This window comes from Nyctereutes procyonoides, unplaced genomic scaffold (genome assembly GCF_905146905.1).
Source record: "Nyctereutes procyonoides isolate TBG_1078 unplaced genomic scaffold, NYPRO_anot_genome, whole genome shotgun sequence".
Lineage (NCBI taxonomy): Eukaryota > Metazoa > Chordata > Mammalia > Carnivora > Canidae > Nyctereutes > Nyctereutes procyonoides.
The window spans coordinates 10,872,385-10,893,900 of record NW_026575160.1 but is presented as its reverse complement, the minus strand read 5'-3'; the positions used below and the strand labels follow the sequence as shown (position 1 = coordinate 10,893,900).

Sequence of the window (21,516 nt, the reverse complement as noted above, 5' to 3'; positions counted from 1 at the left end):
CGCCGGAGCAGGAGAACCTCAGGTGGTGCCGGGCGGCGAGGGGAACCGTGGAGGGCCCCCCGCTGCCCCCCGCGCCGTGCCTCGGCCGCAGCTCCGCGGGGAGGGACCGAGCCCCCTGTCCCGCGCGGCAGGGCCGGGGGGTCCAGAAGCCGAGAGCCTCCGAGGCGAGCGCCGAGGGATCTTCCCCAGTGGGAGCTGCAAGGATCCCGCCCTCTTTTTCCGGGCAGAAGGAGAAAAAGGAAAACTCGCCCCCCCCCCCTCCAATCCTCTCATCTCCTGGGCACGATTTTTTTATTTTAAACAAAAATTACTGAAGGCAGATTCCGGAGAGGGCAGAGCCAAGTTCCCACTTATCATGCATCTGGTTTAAACCCAGGAGCCCAGGAGAGCTGTTGGAAGGAGCGAGAGTATGTTAACAATCCCTCCTATGGGGCCCAGGCGACGCGGCAGGCATCGCGCGCCCACCCGCGGTAAGGACTTGGGCTGTCGGGTGCTCCGAGAAGTGGCCGCGCGGTAGGGGAGGTGGCGACAATGCCCTTTCCTTCGCCTCCCCCCTGCTCAGCCTTCGCTCCTAACCTGTGGATACAGCAACGGTAACCGACCTTCTAAACATAGTTTTTCTTCTTTAATATCACAGACCCATAAGAAACATTGTTAGTACCCCCAGGAGTTAAGGAGTAGGTGCAGCTGTCCAGAGAGTCAACAGGCTGCAGTTGGGGACACACAGCCGCATCCCAGAACACACAATGGGTGGGATTCTCTCGTGGCGTTAACATCAATGAGGCGCCCTAACTGCTTCGGGAAGAACTCGGAAGTAGCCCATAGGCACGGTTAATTTCCTGTGTGTGAGATTTATTGGAACACTGGAACTTAGACTGACCTTTTATTCATTTTTGAAAATCAACCAAAGATTTTTTGCTCTTGAAATGCCAGTTAAAAGACAATTACCCATGCTCTTTTCTTTTTACTCAGCTAGTGAGTATATATACTTATTCCTCAAATGGCTGGAAGATTGGAAGTGGAGTGGACTGTATCCATCACTCTTTGATGTCTGGGCTTATGTAACTCCTGTATGTTTTGAAGGTCCTAGATGGAGTATCCAGTTTGTTAAAATAATACACAGATTAAGTTCACGAGTCCCAGGAACATATTTCATCAAAACAGCACACACTTGTCTTAAATTCCAGCTGTTATGTGTCTTTGATAGGGACAGACAAGCATGATCCAGTATTTATGGAAAATAAACTATCCCATGCTTCAGAAGTAGATACTTCTTTAGGTCTCAGGTTTAATAAGAGCCAATACAGCGAACAATCCAGAAGGCACGGTTCAAGCGACTTTGGAAGCAAGCTGAATATATAAAATTTGTCCTTAATCAAAAATTACTAAAAGTTACTTGATCAAAAGGCTAGTTCATACAATTTAAAGACCTACTTAGAGAAGCAAATACTATTAAATGAATGAAAAACATTTCTCCAAGTAGCTTTTGATCACATGCAACAGGTACATGAAAAATAATTCATAATTTTTGTTATTTACATTTTGAATATCACAGAAGTTAAAGGAAGAATGCGTATTTTTCTTTTTTAGAACCAAGATTTTCTTTTTAAAAACATGAAAAGGAAAAATAAGTAAACTCTTAAAAAGTTCAACCTAACCATAAACTTAAAATCTCACCATCCAAATGTTCTTTGAAGATAGAGCTCATAATATAGTTCTGAACATTACTACACAAGAGCACAGTTGTCTCCTCGATCTCATAAAGTAAAAACATTTCACTAAGTTAAATGTCAATGAAAATATTGTGAAAGTGAGTTTACATTTAAAAAGTTGGATTTGCTTGGCAGAAAAAGGAAAACCTATTAGAAAGAACAGTTGCATTTAAAATGGATGATCTGACACCTTCCGGTTCCTTAACACAAAATCATAAAATAAGTTCCTTTTTTTTTTTTTTTTTAAAGATTTATTCATTCATGAGAGACACACAGAGAGAGGGAGAGACATAGGCAGAAGGAGAAGCAGGCTCCAAGCAGAAAGCCTGTTATGGGACTCGATCCTGTGACTCCAGGATTCCTCCCGGGGCCAAAGGCAGGCGTTCAACCGAGGAGCCACCCAGGCGTCCCAAAGAAGTTCCTTTTAAAGGAAAAAATGTAAATACTCTATATCATGCAATAATTCCTAGATGTAGAAAAAAATAACCTGTTATTAATTTAATTGAAAAATATGCATTTTTAGGTGCCATAAACGGATTCGACAAAGAGAAACGAAGCCTATCAATTTTAATTACTGAAAATGTTTCAATGTTAAATCATAATATTTTGTCTATCATACAATACCTTTTCTACTACTACCAGTACCAGGTCACTAAACATTCCCGTTCCTATTTCCATGCTACACAGAATTTCGTTCAGTTTAAAAATAAGCATATATAAAATTTCATCTTTTCCATGGATTACTTGTTAAAAATCGGCCACAAGTAACCGGTGCAAATGAAGCTTTCGAGTGGAGCACACAATCATTAAGCGACACTTGCAGATTTGCACAAGAACCCCAGCACCACGTTCATTTCCGTATTCCTCTTCTCCAGTCTACATCTGGTTGGCCCAGTAAAGGCTTCACCGGGCCCAGACCCTCCCCCACACACCCACCATTGTACTCGTTCCCTACAGGGTAAATCCTGAACGGTTCTCCTGGCCCACTGCGGGCAGAACAGAGGCAGAAAGGGACTCGAACAATGTTTCAAGCGCGAATATCACCTCGGGGTCACGCAGAGCGGTCTTCCTGTTTTAAGAGCCCCAAGTTCTCCAACTAAAATTCTTTAAATAAAAGTACCAGCCTACCCCACTCCTCCTCCTCTGGAAACTACAGGAAGAAATGGTTTCCGTTTAGATACGGACTTTTCCCACTGACTTCTCGGCTCCGGCCTCCGAGGCCCCGGACGCCCCCATCCCCAAGCCAAATACCTCCGCCCCTGCGCTCCCCTCCCCCACCGGTGGCCGAGCCCGCCCCCCGGCCTCATTTATCTCCGAGCCTTTTCTGAACCGCGCAACCAATCGCAGACGCGGAGCCGAGAGCCAACGCGAGCGCAGGCGGAGGAGGTGTCGCCCAGACACCCGCCCAGGACGCGGCGGGCGCCCATCCCCCACCGCCCTGGCTCGCGGCCGCCCCGCTCGCCCGGTGCCAGGGCCCGCGGAGGGTGCCTGGGGTGGGGCGCGTCTGCCCGCCTCTCCCGCCCCCTCCCGCCCCCCCTCCGCGCCGCCTTTCCGCCCCCGGCGGCCCTGGAAACGTGCTTGCGGCTTCGCCGGGGTTACACTCCCAATGTCATCAAAGCCACACGGCGAGTTCGAACTGGGGACTCCTCGCTGTTGTTAATTACCTATTCCAAAAAAAAAAAAAAAAAATCGAATGTTTAAAACTCCGGTAACTAGAGCGGAGGTATCGCCTAGTTGGCACCTCCACCCGTATCTCATTTAAAACACACACACACACACAAACCCCCCTCCCCTCCCCGTTTCCCTCCCCTCCCCTCCCCTCCCCTCCCCCCGGGACCCGCCCGACCCGATAACCCTTTCTAAACTCCGCCGTGACAATCAGCGCCGCCAGCCGCGCTCCCCTCCGCGCCCCGGCTGAGGCTCCTTTAGCCCTTCTCCCCTTCCTCCTCCTCCCCCTCTCAGGGTCCCTCGCTCGAGCTCGTTTCCCCTCCCCCTCTTCCTCCGCGCTCGCTCGCTCGCTCGCTCTTTTTTCTTTTCCCCCGAAACCCACTCTAATTGAGGCGCTGGGATTCCTCACGTGAGACGTTGATTTGTAGTTTGAACACGTGGCTCATTCAAAAAGCCGGACACTCGGAGCGGATTTTTCCTCCTCCCGCGCCCTCCTCCCTCCACCCCTTCCCCCTTCCCCCCTCCCTCCTGCCAGTCACCCTTCTGGGTTTTTTTTTTTTTTTTTTTTTTTTTTTACGGGGAGGCGGCGCCTGCCCTCACGTAGTGTGATATTTTCACAGTCCGCTGGCCGATGCCAAAGGGGTTGGGAAGGAAGAGACAAAAAGTAGTTCTCCCCCCTCCTCCTCTCCTTTTTCTCGCTAATCCCGCCTCCTCCTCGGAGTTAGGAAGACTCGTGGATACGTTTGGGTTGCAGCAAGGCTTTTTTCCTTTTTTCCTTTTTTAATACCCAGCCAGACAAGGCAAAACAAGAACCTTCGGATCTGATTTTTTTTTTCCTTTTTCCTTCTTTTTTCCGCTCCTCGTTCTAGCCTCTGGTTCTTACTGTGTTTGTGTGGTGGCTTCACGGCGAGAAGACGAGGGGGAACAAAACCCGCCGGAGCCCTCCATCACTGTGGGTGGTTTTTAATTTTTCGTTTTTCCTCTGTGTGTGTTTTTTTCTTTTTAAATAAACAACCACTCTTGACAATGAACAAACTGTATATCGGAAACCTCAGCGAGAATGCCGTCCCTTCGGACCTGGAAAGTATCTTCAAGGACGCCAAGATCCCGGTGTCGGGACCCTTCCTGGTGAAGACCGGCTACGCGTTCGTGGACTGTCCGGACGAGAGCTGGGCCCTCAAGGCCATCGAGGCGCTTTCAGGTGGGCCCGGCTCGGCCCCGCCGGCGCGCCCGCCCCGGCCCTGCGCCGCCCGCCCCGGCCCTGCGCCGCCCGCCCGGGGCCTGCCGGGGGCGGGGGCCCGGGGGCCCGGGGGCCCGGAGCCAGGCCCGCGGCCGCGGCCGGGGCGTCCACCAGGGCCCCAGGCCCGGGCGGGGCGGCGGGGCGAGGTCCGGGGAGCCCTCCTCGGCTGGGGCTTGCACCCGGCGCCCCCCTCCCGCGGGGGCTCTGCGGGGGGACGCGGACGCGCTGTCCGAGCGCTCGGGCGCGGGCTCCGAGGGCTGCGGGGCTGCGGGTCTGCGGGAGGCGCGAGCGCGAGCGCCCGCCCGTCAGCGCCCGCCCCGCCCGGGCCCAGGCGCGGGCTCCAGTCCCCGGCACGCCGGGCCTTGGGGGCCGAGCGCGTTCGCCCGCTTCTCTTTTCCTCCGTCCGTCCCTCCCTCCCTCCTTGCTTCCTTCCTTCCTCTCTCTCTCTGCTCGGCATTTATGGTGTTGGCTTCGCTGCCCCCCCCCCCCGCTCGCCCCGGACCCCGGGCGTGGGAGAATGCAAAGTGGCCCCGACCCTAGTGCGGGGTGAGGCCGCGCGCTGGTGCCTCGCACGGGCGGCCCGGTGCTCTCTCGGCATCCTGCGGGGCGCAGCCCAGCGCGACCTGGGCTCCACGCTCCGCGGCCCCCGCGCCGGGCGAGCCCGAGGGGCAGGTGGGCGGGGGCGGCCGGGGGTCGCCGGCGCGCGGGGCGGGGCGGGGGGGCGGGGGACCACGCGTGGTGCACGGGGCGAGCTCGAGTCCCCTCGGGAGCCCGCGCCGTCCTTCGCGCCTGGTTGGTTCCGTGCGGTGCGCTCGGTCCTCGAGCCTCTCCTGCCGCCCCCCGCTCCTGGAGGGCCGGGGCTTGAAGCCGGGAGAAGCGCGGGGGGCCCCTGCGCCCCCCGAAAAAAATCCAGCGTGGCCCCCTCCTCAGAGTGCGTCTTAGGGGAGGCCCCGGGGAGGTGGGTGGGCGGAGGGGCCGCGTCCGTCCTGCGGCTGTCGCGGAGTTGGGCGACCCCTGAGTGGACGGAGGAGGCCGGGGGTGCGGGAGGTCGGCTGCCACCCCAGCGGGGCGCCCGCCGCTCGACCCCCCTCCCCAGCCCGGGGCGGGCGGCCTTCCACCCGCGGCTGCCCCGGCTTCCCTCCCGGCCTTGACACGCAGCCGGGTGTTTGTGTGTGTGTGTGTGTGTGTGTGTGCGTGCGCGCGGGGGTGTCACGGGAGGTCACCTGTGTCACCGCTTAGGCTGTGAGGGTCCTTCGTGCGGAAAGAGCCCCTAAACCTGGCCAACTGTCTTCCGCCTCTTGTGTGTCCGCAGGTAAAGTGGAACTGCACGGGAAATTTATGGAAGTTGAGCACTCTGTCCCAAAAAGACAAAGGTAGGTTTATCCCATTTTCATTGATTCTGTTCTCCCTTATTGGTCGGAAAGACTCTACACAGCTGAAAACAACTCTTGGTCCTCTTAACGCTTTTTGGATTACTGTGTGGCTTGGCTTTTCCGTCTTTTATTCCTAGCCTTAAAGTTTATGGCAGGTGTGTGTGCGCGTGCTGGTAAGGCATCGGGGTCTCCCCTGTGGCTCCTGCCACGGGATTAATGGCAGGGGAGTCTCACGGAAGCTCTCAGGAGGAAATCAAACTCTTGAAGGGCCCTTTTGGGAATCTGTAGGAATTAGGAAGCAGTGAGTGACCCTGCCGCACTCCCCACCGTATAAGATAGAGGAAAGCAGCTGCAGACACGCGTGGGTGCGGAGTGTCTTTCCCTTTCTGTCCCGAGTTGGCGGCAATGAGTCTGAGAGGCCTGGGAGGCCGGCTGTGTATCTGAGAAGGGAGGAATTCGCTGATTGGAACACGTGAGTGAACGCCTGGGCTTCTCCGGCCCAGAAGCCTTCAGACACCCTCGAGTTACACAGGTTGCTGCAAACCAGCCTTTGTCTTCCCTGTACCCTCGTCCTGTTCCCCCTCCCCCGGCCAACACTTTTGCGTGCAAATAACCACCAAGAGATTGCGAAGACTAAAGATTTGTACTACTTAAGCAAGGGAGTTGCACTTTTTGGAGGGCATGTGTAGTGTGTCACTTTACGGAAGATTTGCAGACTGTTTTAACCTCTGTGGAGTGATTTGAAGAAATGGCTCCTTCCTCCAGAACAGGCCAGATCCCCGCTCTGTAACTAACTGGGAAGGCGCTACTCCCTGACTGTAGTGCTAGGTTTAGCTTGTGCTTTTCTGGGTTTTGCAAGGTGGGATTAGGGTTTCTGCCTTTCTCTCCTCCCTTCCCCCCCACTCCGAACCTGGGCTAAGCAGTAAGCTGAAAGTTAATCTAAACTAGGGCTGGGTGTGTTTGGTTAGGTATTGGTCAGTGTGTGTGCTAGAGGGCAGGAGGGCTTTGCTATGCACTTCTCTTGTGCTCTGCAGAGAGGGGTGGCTGCACAAAATGTCATCATGTGCCTATTTCTGTATTGAGCTCTCTTCCAGGTAAAGCGTTTTTTCACAAACCTTGTTTTTGTTAGAGATCTGGATTTTTGTGGACTTCTCTTGTTCATGGACTTAATTTTTATTAGAATAATTGAAAAGGTATTTGTGTGATGAGATTTAGTTCTAGTTGGGAATTTTGGTGAGGTCAAGTTATTTCACGTAGTAGAAGGGAATTCTTTGTGAAAGGCTTCTAAAATAACAAAGCACCTACTGAAAAGTATCTAAACTGATCTCTGTTTAATAGGAATTGAAAAATTGAGGGAAAAGTCACATTTCTTTAAAAATTTAAAGGCATAGACTGAATTGTATGGGGGGGATGTAAGTACATTCTGCAAATTCTAATTGGTTTCATGTTTAGCCTGTGTGTCCTAATTTTCTTCAAATGTTGAGTAAAAAAGAGGCAAATGGTTGTGTGGAAGGACTGGCATTTTAATATTTGAGAGTTTCTAAATTTAAACATTAAATGTCTGGCATTTTTCAGATACAATTTATGGACCTGCATGTAAATGTAGATTATTTTGCTTTGCTCTCCTGATTTTCTTTTCCAGCCTGGTGTGACTTTCTCCCCATGTGTAGGGAATTAGATTAAAAACATCTGGTAACAGCCTGTTTTATTCTTAAAGGCTTTTGCCCAACCGAAAAACATACTTGTTACTTTATATCGAACAGGAATTTTAGGAAGTATATAAGGTAAAATGCCACCAGTGGCAGCAAGTATTTATCAATGAAAGCTTTTTCATTTTAACAATGTAGATTAAAATTTCAGGCTGATTTCGCTTACATTAAAATGCTCAGGATTTTAAATAATATGTTACTAGCAAATAGGAATGAGGACATTGCAGACAACTTTTTACTAATAGGGAGAACAATCAAGTAAGTCCTTTTCTAGTACCAAATGCCAGAAAAGAAAAGTAGAGGTGTCTTTCTCTAAGCAGGAAAATTTGTTGGAAATCTATAGTTTTGTTTTAATTGAACCTTGGAGGTACGATGATGAAGTTTCCCTTATCTGGACCGTTCCATTGTCTGAATAGGCTTTGGGAGAGGGCTGAGAAGACACGTTGGTGATCCATACCTAGCTCCTATGGGAAGGTCAAGAAGTGGTACTGGTTGACAGTGAGTTGAATGCTGCAGACCAATCCTTGCCAAGTGAGCCTGCTGGACTTCTGGGTGGAGTTCTTTTGTGCTTAGCAGTCATTGCATTCCATCCCATCATCATGTGGGCATCTGAGGCAGGCACACCCACATGTGCAGCAGTGACCTTTATACCTGCTGTGCAAGGCATGTTGGGAGCCCAGTGCTGAAGAATGCTTATGGCAGCACTCTGAGATGGATGAATGGGCTTGTAGCAACTAAACAGGGGAGTAGGCCCAGGAGGCGATTTGACGCTTGGCATGCTGGCCCAACAGTAACTAGGAGCTGAGCTGGGCACAGAACCTTTCAGGAAGGGGTGTTGTTGAGTTTGGTTCTGACCATGCTTAGCTCCTGATTACTGAAGTCTCAAGGGAATGTGGAAGGAATGTTGCTTTTCTGCATTCAGATACCCCTCAGTTGGGGAAGATGATAGCACTATTTTACAGAGCTTGAGATCCCCTGTGTCTTGAATGAAGAGAAGATTGCCTTGAATATCTATGTTGCACTTTCTATACATATTGTAAAAGATGAAGTACATTGACTACCTGGCCTCACTCTGAAGGATAAGCTTAAACACTCAACCCCACTTTCCACCCTGCCTAGGAGGTAAGGGTAGGTGTGAAAATTGTTGTGACTTTTGAAGACTGTGGCTTGGTTTGATTGGAAGAGCTCTTGATACCTTGTGGGACCGCATATGTGCCCCTGTGATTATGTAAATAGCACTGATTTCCTTTTTTGTTATGTTGTGGGCTGTTGGGCATGGGAGAGGGAATGGGAAAGTCGCTGACACTGGGGAACTCACAGGATGGTGGTTTTTGTTTGTTTTCCATGACCTTTTTTTTGTTTTTTAAGATTTTATTTATTCATTCATGAGAGACACAGAGAGGCAGAGACACAGGCAGAGGGAGAAAGCAGGCCCCATGCCAGGGAGCCCAACATGGGACTCCATCCCAGGTCTCCAGGATCATGCCCTAGGCCGAAGGCTGCGCTAAACCGCTGAGCCACTGGGGCTGCCCTGTTTTCCATGGCTTTTTTAAGTTATGAAAATTTTTCACATTTTTGGTTTTTTTATGGATTAAACTTGCTCATGCTTTAGCTGTCAGCATTGATTAAAATTATATGAAGCCAAAATATATTTTGATAAGGGATAAACAAAATAGGATATTATAGTTAACATTTTTCCAGGAAGGATCCATTAAAACAGATTGATGTCTCAGTTCACATGCTTTTTTTGTTTCCTTAAAAAAAGAAAATTAAGTGAACAACTTATTTCTATATTAGAATCTTGTATTTAACGTGTGAATTGGAAAGAATAGCATATATAAAAGTTACTGGGGTTTTAAATGTATCTTACTTAAATGGCTATTTAAAAGTGCTATATTTTAACAGCTAACAGTCATGTATAGAATAGGATGGTGCCACAACCAGCAATGTGTCCATTAGGGCATATGATCCTGTTGTCTCAGGCCAATAAAAGCTGTTTTTAATGCTGAACCTTTATTTATTTAGGATTTTATTTATTTATGAGAGACACATAGAAAGAGGCAGAGACATAGGCAGAGGGAGAAGCAGGCTCCCTTAGAGGGAGCCTGATATGGGACTCGATCCCTGGACCCCTGGATCACGCCTTGAGCCAAAGGCAGATGCTCAACTGCTGAGCCACCCAGGCATTCCCTATTTATTTATTTTTTTAAAAAGATTTATTTATTTATGAGAGAGGGAAAAACAGGCTCCCCACATGGAGCCTGATGCGGGACTCGATCCTGAGACTCTAATATCATGCACTGAGCCGAAGGCAGATGTTCAACTGCTGAGCCACCCGGGCATCTCTAATGCTGAATCTTTATTTTATTTATTCGTGAGAGACAGAGAGAGAGAGGCAGAGACATGAAGTAGGCTCCATGCAGGGAGCCTGATGTGGGACTCGATCCCGGGTCTCCAGGATCATGCCCTGGGCTGAAGGCGGCACTAAACCACTGAGCCACCTGGGTTGCCCTAATGCTGAGCCTTTAAACATAGGCATGAATAGCTATGCTGCTCCTTGCTTATCAGTTTGGTACAGGTGAATCTTATGAATTAGATTTCTCACACAGAGACTTGAGGTTCTGAATGTTAGGAAACTTTCATGGCTGGTAAAGAATCATAAGCAGTGTCTTTGGAGTGCTCAGTTTAAGGTCAGTAATGCATAACTGCTTAAGTGATTGTAGCCAAAAAGATTTTTCTTGGTTTCATGTTGTTTTCTCAGTACAGCTTGAGAAAGAGTAAAAGATTTCTTACTTTGGCATTATTAGAATTAAACACTATATGGATAAATGAATGTTGATACGTAGCTTCTGTGGGACTGTCCACAGTAACACGGAAGACATTATGGAAACATGACATGTGCCTGGAGCCAGTGGGAACTGAGAATCTTGGCTTCCGTTTCTGGCTTTCCTTTTGATTTGTGTGATCACTTACATTCTCTGTTCATGCCAAATGCCACTATAATAAACTAACAGGGGGCATATTTTGTTCTGAGTTTTGCCATTCTGCTCGAAATGAGTTACCAGCTGAGGCTTAAAAATACCTTTTGGGATTAGGGAAATGTAGGGTTTTCCCTGTACACAATTTGTAATTTCTGTAGTATGATAGCTCAATTGCTTTTACACATGTACCTCTTTTGGGCAGTCAGTAAGAGGGAAGTGATCTTTGTTATACTTTGAAATCCTTTTATGAGCCATACCACTGCAGTTAATGTGTTGTTAAAGGTCTTGGATTTTCTATTAAAGTGAAGCTGTTGAGCATAAAAACTATACATTTCAAGCAGCTCCATTGTAATTGTCTTTAGCAGTGTTCAGATAACTTTCCTAGCAGTAACTAATTTTTGAATTGTATGATTTACCCATTTTTTGTTAGGATTTATTTATCCACCAACTTTGGTAGTTGGTTGGTTCTGAGAGGATGGAGAAAGGCTGTGCTATTCTTAGCCAACTTTCCTTTATTGACTGTTGCCTATGTCTGATTCAAGCTTCTAGAGTAATAAGACAGGAGGTGGCAGTGTGGTAGCAGTGACCAAGGGATGGAATTGGCGTTTTTTAGTTAGGAACTCTTTCCCCATAAATCTGATGTTTAAAAAACTGGCTTGGTCTTCCAGGGTTTTACTTGAAAGCTGGTGGCAGATACAGTTTTTGTGCTCTATTAAAACTGAGAGTGTAATTTATCATGGTCTGAAATTGCTGTTTGACAAGTATTGGTAAATAAACACAATTATAAATATTAATATAGTATGTGAATTTTGTTGCCCTGAAGGGGAACACATAGTACATAAATTATGCATTTTAGACAATTATCCTGAGACCATTTAACTTGATTAGGAAGTAGTTTGAAATTATTATAGATGTGTTCTTTGAGGAATCTAGTGGAACTATAAGGTGTGTGTCGGTGTTTTGTTTTAGATTTTATTTTTAATCCCACTGTGGGGCTCAAACTCAAAACCCTCAAATCAAGAGTTGTATGCTCTACTAGCTGAGCCAACCAGGTGCCCCAAGTGGAGCTATAACGTCAGAGAGGACTAAGTGTCTAGAATAGCTGCCCTTATCACTTAGTTGTTTAGAAGTTGATTCCATTGCTATCATGGTGTTTCAGTTATCTCTTGCTTCATAACAAACTACCCCAAAACTTAGTGCCTCAAAATAACTAATTTTCCCTCATGATTTTGTGGATCTGCTTGATGATTGATTCCGTTCCACATGGTGTCTGTCATTCTGGGTCATTTACTGAGCTGGTCTAAAAGGTCCAAGAAGGCTCTTGGTGTCTGGCCTCTTCATGCTGGTCCATGTGACTTTTCTCCACATGGTATCTCAGGGCTTGGTAGTAGCCCTTGGCTACTAAGTAAGAGTAAATCGAAGCTGCTTGACCTCTTAAAGGCTAGGCCCAGAATTGGCACATTATCCTATCATATACTGTCAATTGAGGCAAGTCACAAGGCCAGCACAGATTCAAGTAGGAAATGGAAAGAGCCTCCATCTCTTGATGGTAGAGTGGCATGCATGTACAGAGAGGAAGAAATTAATGGTGACGATTTTTGCAGATTGTCTTATAAATGGAAGGAGGAGGGGAGGAGTTGTGGCTTCAAAGTGATTGGAACCTAAAATGTCTAAAAATTACATTAAGCACTAGAAATGGGGAGCCAGTTCCCATTGTAATATTGTGGTGAGACATGATACTAGCTTTGGAAGTGATAAATAGTGGTCAGTGTCTGTATATTTCTAAGAAAGGACTAAGAGGATTTGTTGATGGATTAGAGTTATGAGAAGAGTAAAGCATGGCAAGATTTTTTTTTTTTTTTGGTCAGAAAAACTAAGTGGAATGGAGGGTGGTGCCATTTACCAAAAATGAAGAGTGTTGGGGAAGGAACAAATTCTTGGGTAGAAATCAAGAGCTTCACTTTTGGTGTATTATGTCTCTAACGCTTATTAGAAATTAAGTGAAGTCAAGTACATAGTTGGATATATCAACCTGGAGGGTAGGAGTTGGTGAGGTGAGAATTGGAATGTCACTAGGTTGGGATATTTAAAATCATGGAATCAGATAAGGTTACCAAGAGACTGAGTAAAGGAGAGTAAGGGAGGCCAGTTACGTAGAGGAAAGCAAGCAGAGTGAAGTATTTCTGGGAGATACATAAAAAAAGCCCGTGGGTGAGGAAGGTGTTATCAACTGTATGGAATACCACTGACAGTTTGTGATTTAGATGGATGAATGTGAGTGGGGGTGGTGGTAAGTTATAGCCTCTGGTTTGGCAGTAGGTAGATGGAGAGTGATTTATGAATTTTAGAGCAACCTGTGATACAAGCCTTTCTTTCAGAATTCATTTATTAGTATCTTAATTTTTTTACTTTCCAGAAATATGTCTGAGCATGTTCTATTTATAACTTGCTAGAGATGGAAGAGTCCTAAGTTTAGTTGATTCTCTTGCCAGTGGACAAGATTTGTTTGTTTCAGTTGACCTACTCTCTGGCATTTGTTTCAACACTTCTGGTGACTGAGCTCACTTTTTAGATAACTTATTCTACTTTTTATTAATAAACATTTGGAAAATCCTTTGAAGCTGTCGTAGGTTCCAAGGCAGTGTAGACCAAGTCGGTGCTTCTCTGTGGTTATCTCAAGACTTAATTTGGGTATGTTAACTAACTGGAATTAAAAACTTAAAAAAGACAATTTGATGAGCAAGGTTGAAACTATTGGCCAAAACATTTATGGATATCATAGGCTAAGTTTAAAATACTTTAATCACTTTGTTATTTTAGAATGTTGAAATAAGTAAAACATTCCTTCCTTTTTTTTTTTTCATAAAAATTTAGCTATAAGAAATACAAGAAACCTTTTGTAAGTACCCTAAATTCCCTCATTTTTGCATATTTAAAAATTTGGTCCTTGATAAAGCAGCTTTCTCCTTATATTATGAATCCTGGTTTTGGCCTCAGTTGTCACCAAAACTAGGTGGTGTGTTAGATCAGTTGATTTGATACAGATGACTGAATCTGAGTAACTGTCTTTAAGACTTGGTTTATGCAAGTCCTTTTATTATTATTATTTTTAAAGATTTTATTTACTTATTAAAGACAGAGGGGGGAGGGGCGGGGAAGAGGGAGAAGCAGGCTCCATGCTGGGAGCCTGATGTGGGACTCCATCCCGGGTCTCCAGGATCATGTCCTGGGCCAAAGGAGCACTAAACCACTAAGCCACCAGGGCTGCCCCCTTTTTTTAAATTTTTTTTTTTTTTAAGATTTTATTTATTAAAGACAGAGCGCGCGCAAGTCCTTTGATTAATCAAGTACTGCTTTTTTTTTTTAAGATTTTATTTATTCATGAGAGACACACAGAGAGAGAGAGAGAGAGAGAGAGAAAGAGAGAGAGAGAGAGAGAGGCAGAGACACAGGCAGAGATAGAAGCAGGCTCCATGCAGGGAGCCTGATGTGGGGCTCGATCCCAGGTCTCCAGGAACATGCCCTGGGATGAAGGCAGCACTAAACTGCTAAGCCACCAGGGCTGCCCATTTTTTTTTTTTTTTTAAGATTTTATTTATTAAAGAGAGAGAGAGAGAGAGCAAGTCCTTTGATTAATCAAGTACTACTTTCATTTTTTTAAGATTTTATTTATTTATTAATGAGACACAGGGAGAGAGAGAGAGAGAGAGACAGAGACACAGGCAGAGAGAGAGGCAGAGACAGAAGCAGGCTCCATGCAGGGAGCCTGACGTGGGACTTGATCCCGGGTCTCCAGGATCATGCCCTGGGCTGAAGGCGGCACTAAACTGCTGAGCCAACTGGGCTGCCCCTCAAGTACTACTTTCAGAATGCATTAAATATCTGCTATTTTAAGAAAGGAAAACCAATAAAAATGAGATAAAGTCATATATATATTATGAATCTATATATATATAATTCATTTTTATTGGTTTTCTCATATGTGTGTATACACACACACACACACACACACACACACATATATGTATATGTATTAGTGGTATTTTACCAAAAAATTCTCCATAAAGGCCTGAGAAAAGTAACTTGCTCAAGACACTGCAGGTAATTAGTGGAACCCATTTTCCCTGTGCTTTGACTCTGCCCTGCCTTCATTCCTCTCACTTAAGATGTCAAATCCTGAAAGTAGCTTACACAGCAGCCTGATCATGTTTGCAGCGGCAAGTTGGAGCAGAGATGTCCTGTTTCTTGCTTTCTCTGAAGAAAAAAGTAATCTGGTTTGGCTTCTTTGAAGGTTGATTTATTGTCTTCCTGTAGGAAAAAGATGAGCACAGGTAGTCTGGAATCTGGGGCTTACTATCAAATAAAAATATCTGGTCATCCTGTTTTAAGATGGAAAGAGGAACTGCTTCTTCCTTTAAGGTATTTTTTTTAGCAGCTTCATCTTAAATATAAATGAATTGCAGAGAAGTTGGAGGGAGGCCTAAGGAGGTATGAGAGTAGAACAGAGGGCACGAGGAAGTAGATGCCATGACTTTATCTCAGGCATGTGATTGTGACTCATAGGCTATGTTTTAGATTGCAAAAAAGGTAGAAGTGTCCCGAGTGGAGTCCATGGTGCTTGGTTGTCCCAGCTCCTAACCAAGTTTAGTAGGGTCCTGACTTGCAGAAGGAAATCTTTTAAACTTGAAATACTGTTAAGGATAGGGAGAGAATAAGTAGGAGAAATTGTGCTGGAACCTTTTGATTAGGAGCTCTGATGCTTATGCCAAGGGCCCTTGTTGAACTGAAGGGTATTGCCAGAAGAATGTAGGATATGAGGTCTGAGATCTGTGTTTAATCCCAACTTTATTTTCTAAATGAATGATGTTGATTAAGGACAAGGAAATTGAGATCTGGGCAGATTAGAATGGTAAATAATGCCTGATAGGATTCTGGGGACAACATATGTAAAGCATCAATATAGTATTATTTGGTAGTAACTTCAGTGGCAGCTATTGTATTTTTCCTCTCGAGATTTGTACAAAGGCTGGATGTAGGTTATTTGGTGATAACAGAAATACAGAAAACTTTTTTTCTGGTTTTGGATGTGGACTCATGTAAGTAGAAGTCTGTGGGTGGTGTGTTTTTTTTATTTTAATTGAGCATATAATACCTTTTAAAAAATACTGTATAACCTAGATATAGTAGAGTATATAAATCTTAAGTAAACTTGAATTTTTATCTGTGTGTGCATTCAAATTAATTCAAAACACATGATATACAATGTGAAAAGACTTGCTTTTCAGCCCAGGTCTTATAGCTGGTGATTTGGTATATTATTTTCCAGAAATTCTTCTATGAATGTATCAATAAACTTTTTTTTTAGTTTAATCAAATTGTTTATAATTTGTGCTTTTATTAAATGATGTATCCTGAAGAATCTTCAGTGTAGGTTCTTTTTAAACTCACCATATTGCTCAACATAGATGTGCAGCAGTTTAACTTTTCATAATAGTCTGTTGAGTGTATCCTTTATGTCATAAGACTCTTGGTTGGATATTTTTATAAGGTAATTCTTAGATTGGGAATTGCTATGTCAGAAGACATGCACATTTAAATTTGAAAGTGCTCTGCCAAAAGCACTTAACTTATATTGACGTGGTTAGTCATAAGACAACCAAGAGAGCAGTTTTCTTCTTCGTCTTTTTTTTTTTTTTTTGGAACTCTTTTACAAATTCTCATATCTTTGTGCAGGGGCCATGCTGATCTTCTCTGTATTGTTCCAATTTTAGTGTGTGTGTTGCTAAAGTGAGCACAAGAGAGCAGTTTTCAATGAAGTATGCAGTGAGACAGTTTGGTTAAAAACTATTTTCAGGGGGCACCTGGGTGGCTTAAGCATCTGCCTTCCGCTCAGGTCATGATCCCGGGTTCATGGGATTGAGCTCTGTGTGGGGCTCCCTCCTCAATGGGGAGCTTGCTTCTCCCTCTCCCTCTGCCTGCTGCTCCCCCTGTTTGTGCTCACTCTCATTCTGCCAAATGAATAAAATCTTAAAAAAAAAAAAAAAAACAAACCCAAAAAACTATTTTCAGGGCGCCTGGGTACTCATTTGGTTAAGTGACCTTTGGCTTAGATCATGATCCAGGGTCCTGGGATTGAGCACTGAGTGGGGCTCCTGCTCAGCGGGGAGTCTACTTCTCTCTCCCAGTACTCTTGTGCTCTTTCTCTCTCACTCTCCCTCTCTCTCAAATAAATAAATAAAAAATAAAAAAGACCCTATATTTTCAAGCATGGAGGACTGTATAAATCCAGGAATAGCCTTATTCTTTATATCATGGATGTTGTGCTAACTCTGACAAACCTAGGTCCTTATTCATTTCTGCCTCTTGTATGTAAAAAAAATTTTTTTTTGAAGATTTTATTTATTTATTCACGAGAGACACACAGAGGCAGAGACATAGAAGAGGGAGGAGAAGCAGGCTCCATGCAGGGAGTCCGATGCGGGACTCGATCCCAGGACTCCAGGGATCACACCCTGAGCTAAAGGCAGATGTGCTCGACCGCTGAGCCACCCAGGCATCCCCTCTAGGACAGCTTAATGCTAGGTTTCAGAGGCTACAAAGAAGAATAAGGTATTTGTCCCAAATAAAAAGTACACGGAGTATACTGACTTTCACTTTGTTCTCTTTCAATGCCTGGGTGATATTTTTATCTTGAACACCAGCAGTGCCTCACTGGGCATTGATCCAGAGGGTGGATAATATCTCTGCAGGTAAAGAGAAGGTGTAAATATGTCATGGGGTATGTATGGTATGCCCCAGAAACACAGGGTTGGGGGGGCATTAGGCTTAGGTGGGTATTGGTACAGCCAGCCAGGCATAGGTTCAGAGAGGGATGTGACAGTAGATGGAGGCTTTGTGCAGTGGGGATGGAAAAGGCAGGAGGGACAGCAGGAGCCAAGGCATGTAAGTGTGAAATATCCCAGTGTGTGTGGGGGAACTACAAGCTGTTTGGGATTAGAGAGGCTCAAGTGTGAGGCTGGATGGTGGTTGAGGCTGAGCCTAGAGGGGGTGGTGAGAGCAGCCTGTGTGCTTGAGGAGTGACTATTTGATTCTTGATGTGTTTAACGATCAGAGCTCAGTTAGTTAATACCATTCAGCAGATGGTTATTTGGGATCATCATGCAAGACTTAATGCCTACATTAATTTTAGATTCTGGTCACAAGTCGTCATCTTGAAATGCTTTTACCTTTGAAGTACTTTGTGAGAACGGCTGTGCCCCAGTAAACTCCATGGCATTTAGAGCTGTTCTTAGGATAACCTTTGACAGGCTACTTAGGGTAGATTGTGATGTGATGAGGAATCCTGTGGTAAGACTGAGCCTGTGTTGTTATACACGACCTAAAAAAGGTAACAGAATAAGACAGTCCTCAGTAGTGATGATTAAAACACTTGGTGCTATGTGATTTTTATTAAGGCATTTCAAATGATATAATGAACCATTGGAGAAAAATGGGACACTTTGGTGTGCACATAGGATTAGCTGAGCAAAATTAGGGGTGGCAGTAAAGCACAACAGTGGGGAGGGCCAGTGACCTCTTGCTTGAAATCACCTGGACCTCGGTTGTGATCCTCAGCACACTGATTAAACTCTCCGAGCCTCTTAGTTTATCAATAAATAGAGACAATAAAAGTTACTGCACTAGGTTGTTGGGAATTGAATGATGTTCTTAAAGGATTCTGTATGACACCTAAATGGTATTGTCTTATACTAATAAGCTGGTATATTTACATGTGGTAATTGAAAATAAATTATTCCTGGATAATCCCATGGTTTGCATCTCGTGCACATAGTTTTCACCTTTCTTTGTAGAAGATGAGTGTGTTGTGAATAAGACTTTGTACTTTGTGTCTGGATGTGTAGGTTTTAGGATCTCTAAAATGTATCTAGTTGCAAAATTGTCTTGAGATACCATTAAAAAGATTAGGAGATAAATGCTATTAATTTCCAAGAGGAAGACAACATACTACAAAAATATACAAAAAATAAAAGTGGAATGCACAGAAGTGGGAGTTCAGAAGGAAATATCTGAAAAGCCAGTGTACTTAGGAAAAGATACTTAATCATAGTAGTAATGGGGGAAATGACAATTGTAATGGCAATTTTTGCCTATCAGGTTGGGGAAAATGAAGAAGAGTGTTCACTTTTGGTGTTGGCAGGGGTGTAGAGGAATGGGCGCTCATATAGCTAGAGAGTAAATTGGCAAAGACTTCTTGGTATGTCATTTGGTGATCTCTGTTGGAACTTAAAATGTAGGGGTGCCTGGGAAGCTCAGGTTAAGCATCTGCCTTCAGCTCAGGTCATGCTCTCAGGGTCCTGGGATCCAGCCCAAATGAGGCTCCGTGCTCAGCAGGGAGCCCATTTCTCCCACTCCTGCCATTCCCCCTGCTGTGCTCTCTCTCTGTCAAATAAAATCTTAAAAAAAAAAAAAAAAGAAAGAAAGAAAGAAAGAAAGAAAGAAAGAAAGAAAGAAAGAAAGAAAGAAAAAGAGGGGCACTTGGGTGACTCAGTAGTTGAGTGTCTGCCTTTGGCTCAGGTGGTGATCCTGGGATCAAGTCCCACATTGGGGTCCCCACAGGGAGCCTGCTTCTCCCTCTGCCTGTGTCTCTGCTTCTCTCTCTCTCTCTCTCTGTCTCTTATGAATAAATGAAATGTTAAAAGAAAAAAAGAAAACTTAAAAAATGTAATGTAAATGTAAATACCCCTGAAACAAGTATCATGGAAAAAAACCGGTTCTCATGGTTTTCTGCAATCCATAAGCATATTTTTCATCAACAATATTGTAAAAAATCTCCAAAACACCAGACAGGTCTTGATAAAAAGATGTTTTGAGAAGGAGTCCATACTATATGCAGATAAACATTTAGGTTTGATTATATCACTCATTACATATTTTATTTATTTATTTATTTATTTATATTATTTATTTATTTATTTATTTATTTATTTATGATAGTCACAGAGAGAGAGAGAGGCAGAGACACAGGCAGAGGGAGAAGCAGGCTCCATGCAGGGAGCCCGATGTGGGATTCGATCCCGGGTCTCCAGGATCGCGCCCTGGGCCAAAGGCAGGCGCCAAACCGCTGCGCCACCCAGGGATCCCCATATTATCTTATTTATTAAAGATTTGTTTATTCATAAATAAATGAATAAATCTCTAGCCTATAATTTGGAACATTTAACAGTTAAACATTTCTGGGCTTTAGAAGGTAGATTTCTCAAAAGGAGGAAGACACCCTAGAACCCCTTCTGTTCTTTCCTATCTTTTTCTTTAAAAACATCACTTGGCGGGAGCGCCTGGGTGGCTCAGTCGGTTAAATGTCTGCTTTCAGCTCAGGTCTTGACCTCAGGAACCTGGGATGGAGCCCTACATTGGGCTCCCTGCTTAGTGGGGAGCATGCTTCTCCCTCTCTCTCTCTGCCCCTCCCCCTGCTCATGTGCTCTCGCTTGTGCTTGCTCTTTCTCTAAAAAAAGTAAATGAAATCTTTAAAAAAAAAAAATCAGGGATCCCTGGGTGGTGCAGCGGTTTAGCGGCTGCCTTTGGCCCAGGGCGCGATCCTGGAGACCTGGGATTGAATCCCACGTCGGGCTCCCGGTGCGTGGAGCCTGCTTCTCCCTCTCCCTCTCCCTCTCCCTCTCCCTCTCCCTCTCCCTCTCCCTCTCCCTCTCCCTCTCCCTCTCCCTCTCCCTCTCCCTCTCCCTCTCCCTCTCCCTCTCCCTCTCCCTCTCCCTCTCCCTCTCCCTCTCCCTCTCCCTCTCCCTCTCCCTCTGTCTCTGTCTCTGCCTGTGTCTCTGCCTGTGTCCTCTGCCTGTGTCTCTGCCTGTGTCTCTGCCTGTGTCTCTGCCTGTGTCTCTGCCTCTCTCTCTCTCTCTCTCTCTGTGACTATCATAAAAAAACAAAAATCATTTATTTGACAGAGTGTTAGAGAGCCCAAGCAGGGGGAATGGAGAGGGAGGAGCAGGTGTCTTGCTGAGCGGGGAAGCCCATGTAGGACTCGATCCAGGATCCCAGGACCGTGCCCTGACCCAAAGGCAGACACTTAATCACTGAATCACCCAGGCATGTCCCCCCTAAAGCTTTTTTTTCTTCCCCTAAATCTTAAAAAAATCACTTGGGGTTAATGTTGAACAATTTTCCAAATTTTAGGCATATTTAATATCTTTTTTCAAGCTAGCTATTTTATGTGTAGTGTTCTATTAAAAAGAGCTGCCAAAAAGACACTTTTAAAATTTTTTCAGTATTTTCTTTTTTAAAGATTTATTTATTTATTTATTCATGATAGACACAGAGAGCGAGAGAGAGGCAGAGACACAGGCAGAGGGAGAAGCAGGCTCCATGCCGGGAGCCCGACACGGGACTGGATCCCGGGACTCCAGGATCACGCCCTGGGCCAAAGGCAGGCACTAAACCGTTGAGCCATCCAGGGACACCCCCCCCCTTTTTTTTAAGTAAGCTTTACACCCAACATGGGGCTTGCACTTATGGTCCCAAGATCGAGTCACCTGCTCCACCCACTAAGCTAGCCAGGTACTCCAATTCTGTGGTATTGTTTAATGGGAAGTTCCAAAGAAAATGTACCATGTTCAAACAAACTATACTATAGTACATTTATTAGTAGTTAGAATGATAAAGGTTTATATGAGATGACATGGGAAGAACAAATTGAAAAGTCAGTAATGGGATAGCTTTTAAAATACAAGTATTTGGAAAAAGAAACCTTTCATATGTATATATTGGTGTATGGAAGGTTGCCCACCATGAAGAGTGGTCATCTCTATAAAAGATTAGTAAATC

The 21,516-nt window shown here is 45.1% G+C and overlaps 1 protein-coding gene and 1 non-coding gene across 2 annotated transcripts in view; one reads left to right on the top strand and one right to left on the bottom strand.

Moving 5' to 3' along the window:
- The first annotated feature begins 4,036 nt into the window (after positions 1-4,036).
- IGF2BP3 (insulin like growth factor 2 mRNA binding protein 3) overlaps positions 4,037-21,516 on the top strand; it is a 147,610-nt gene continuing 130,130 nt past the window's right edge. Inside the window, exons 1-2 of the mRNA XM_055314536.1 lie at positions 4,037-4,581; positions 5,933-5,993. Coding sequence (XP_055170511.1) covers positions 4,407-4,581; positions 5,933-5,993 — 236 coding nt within the window. The 5' untranslated portion in view covers positions 4,037-4,406. The remainder of the gene's footprint in view (positions 4,582-5,932; positions 5,994-21,516) is intronic.
- LOC129502994 (U6 spliceosomal RNA) lies at positions 16,371-16,478 on the bottom strand. The gene has a single exon (XR_008663087.1). It is a non-coding gene; the product is annotated as a U6 spliceosomal RNA (small nuclear RNA).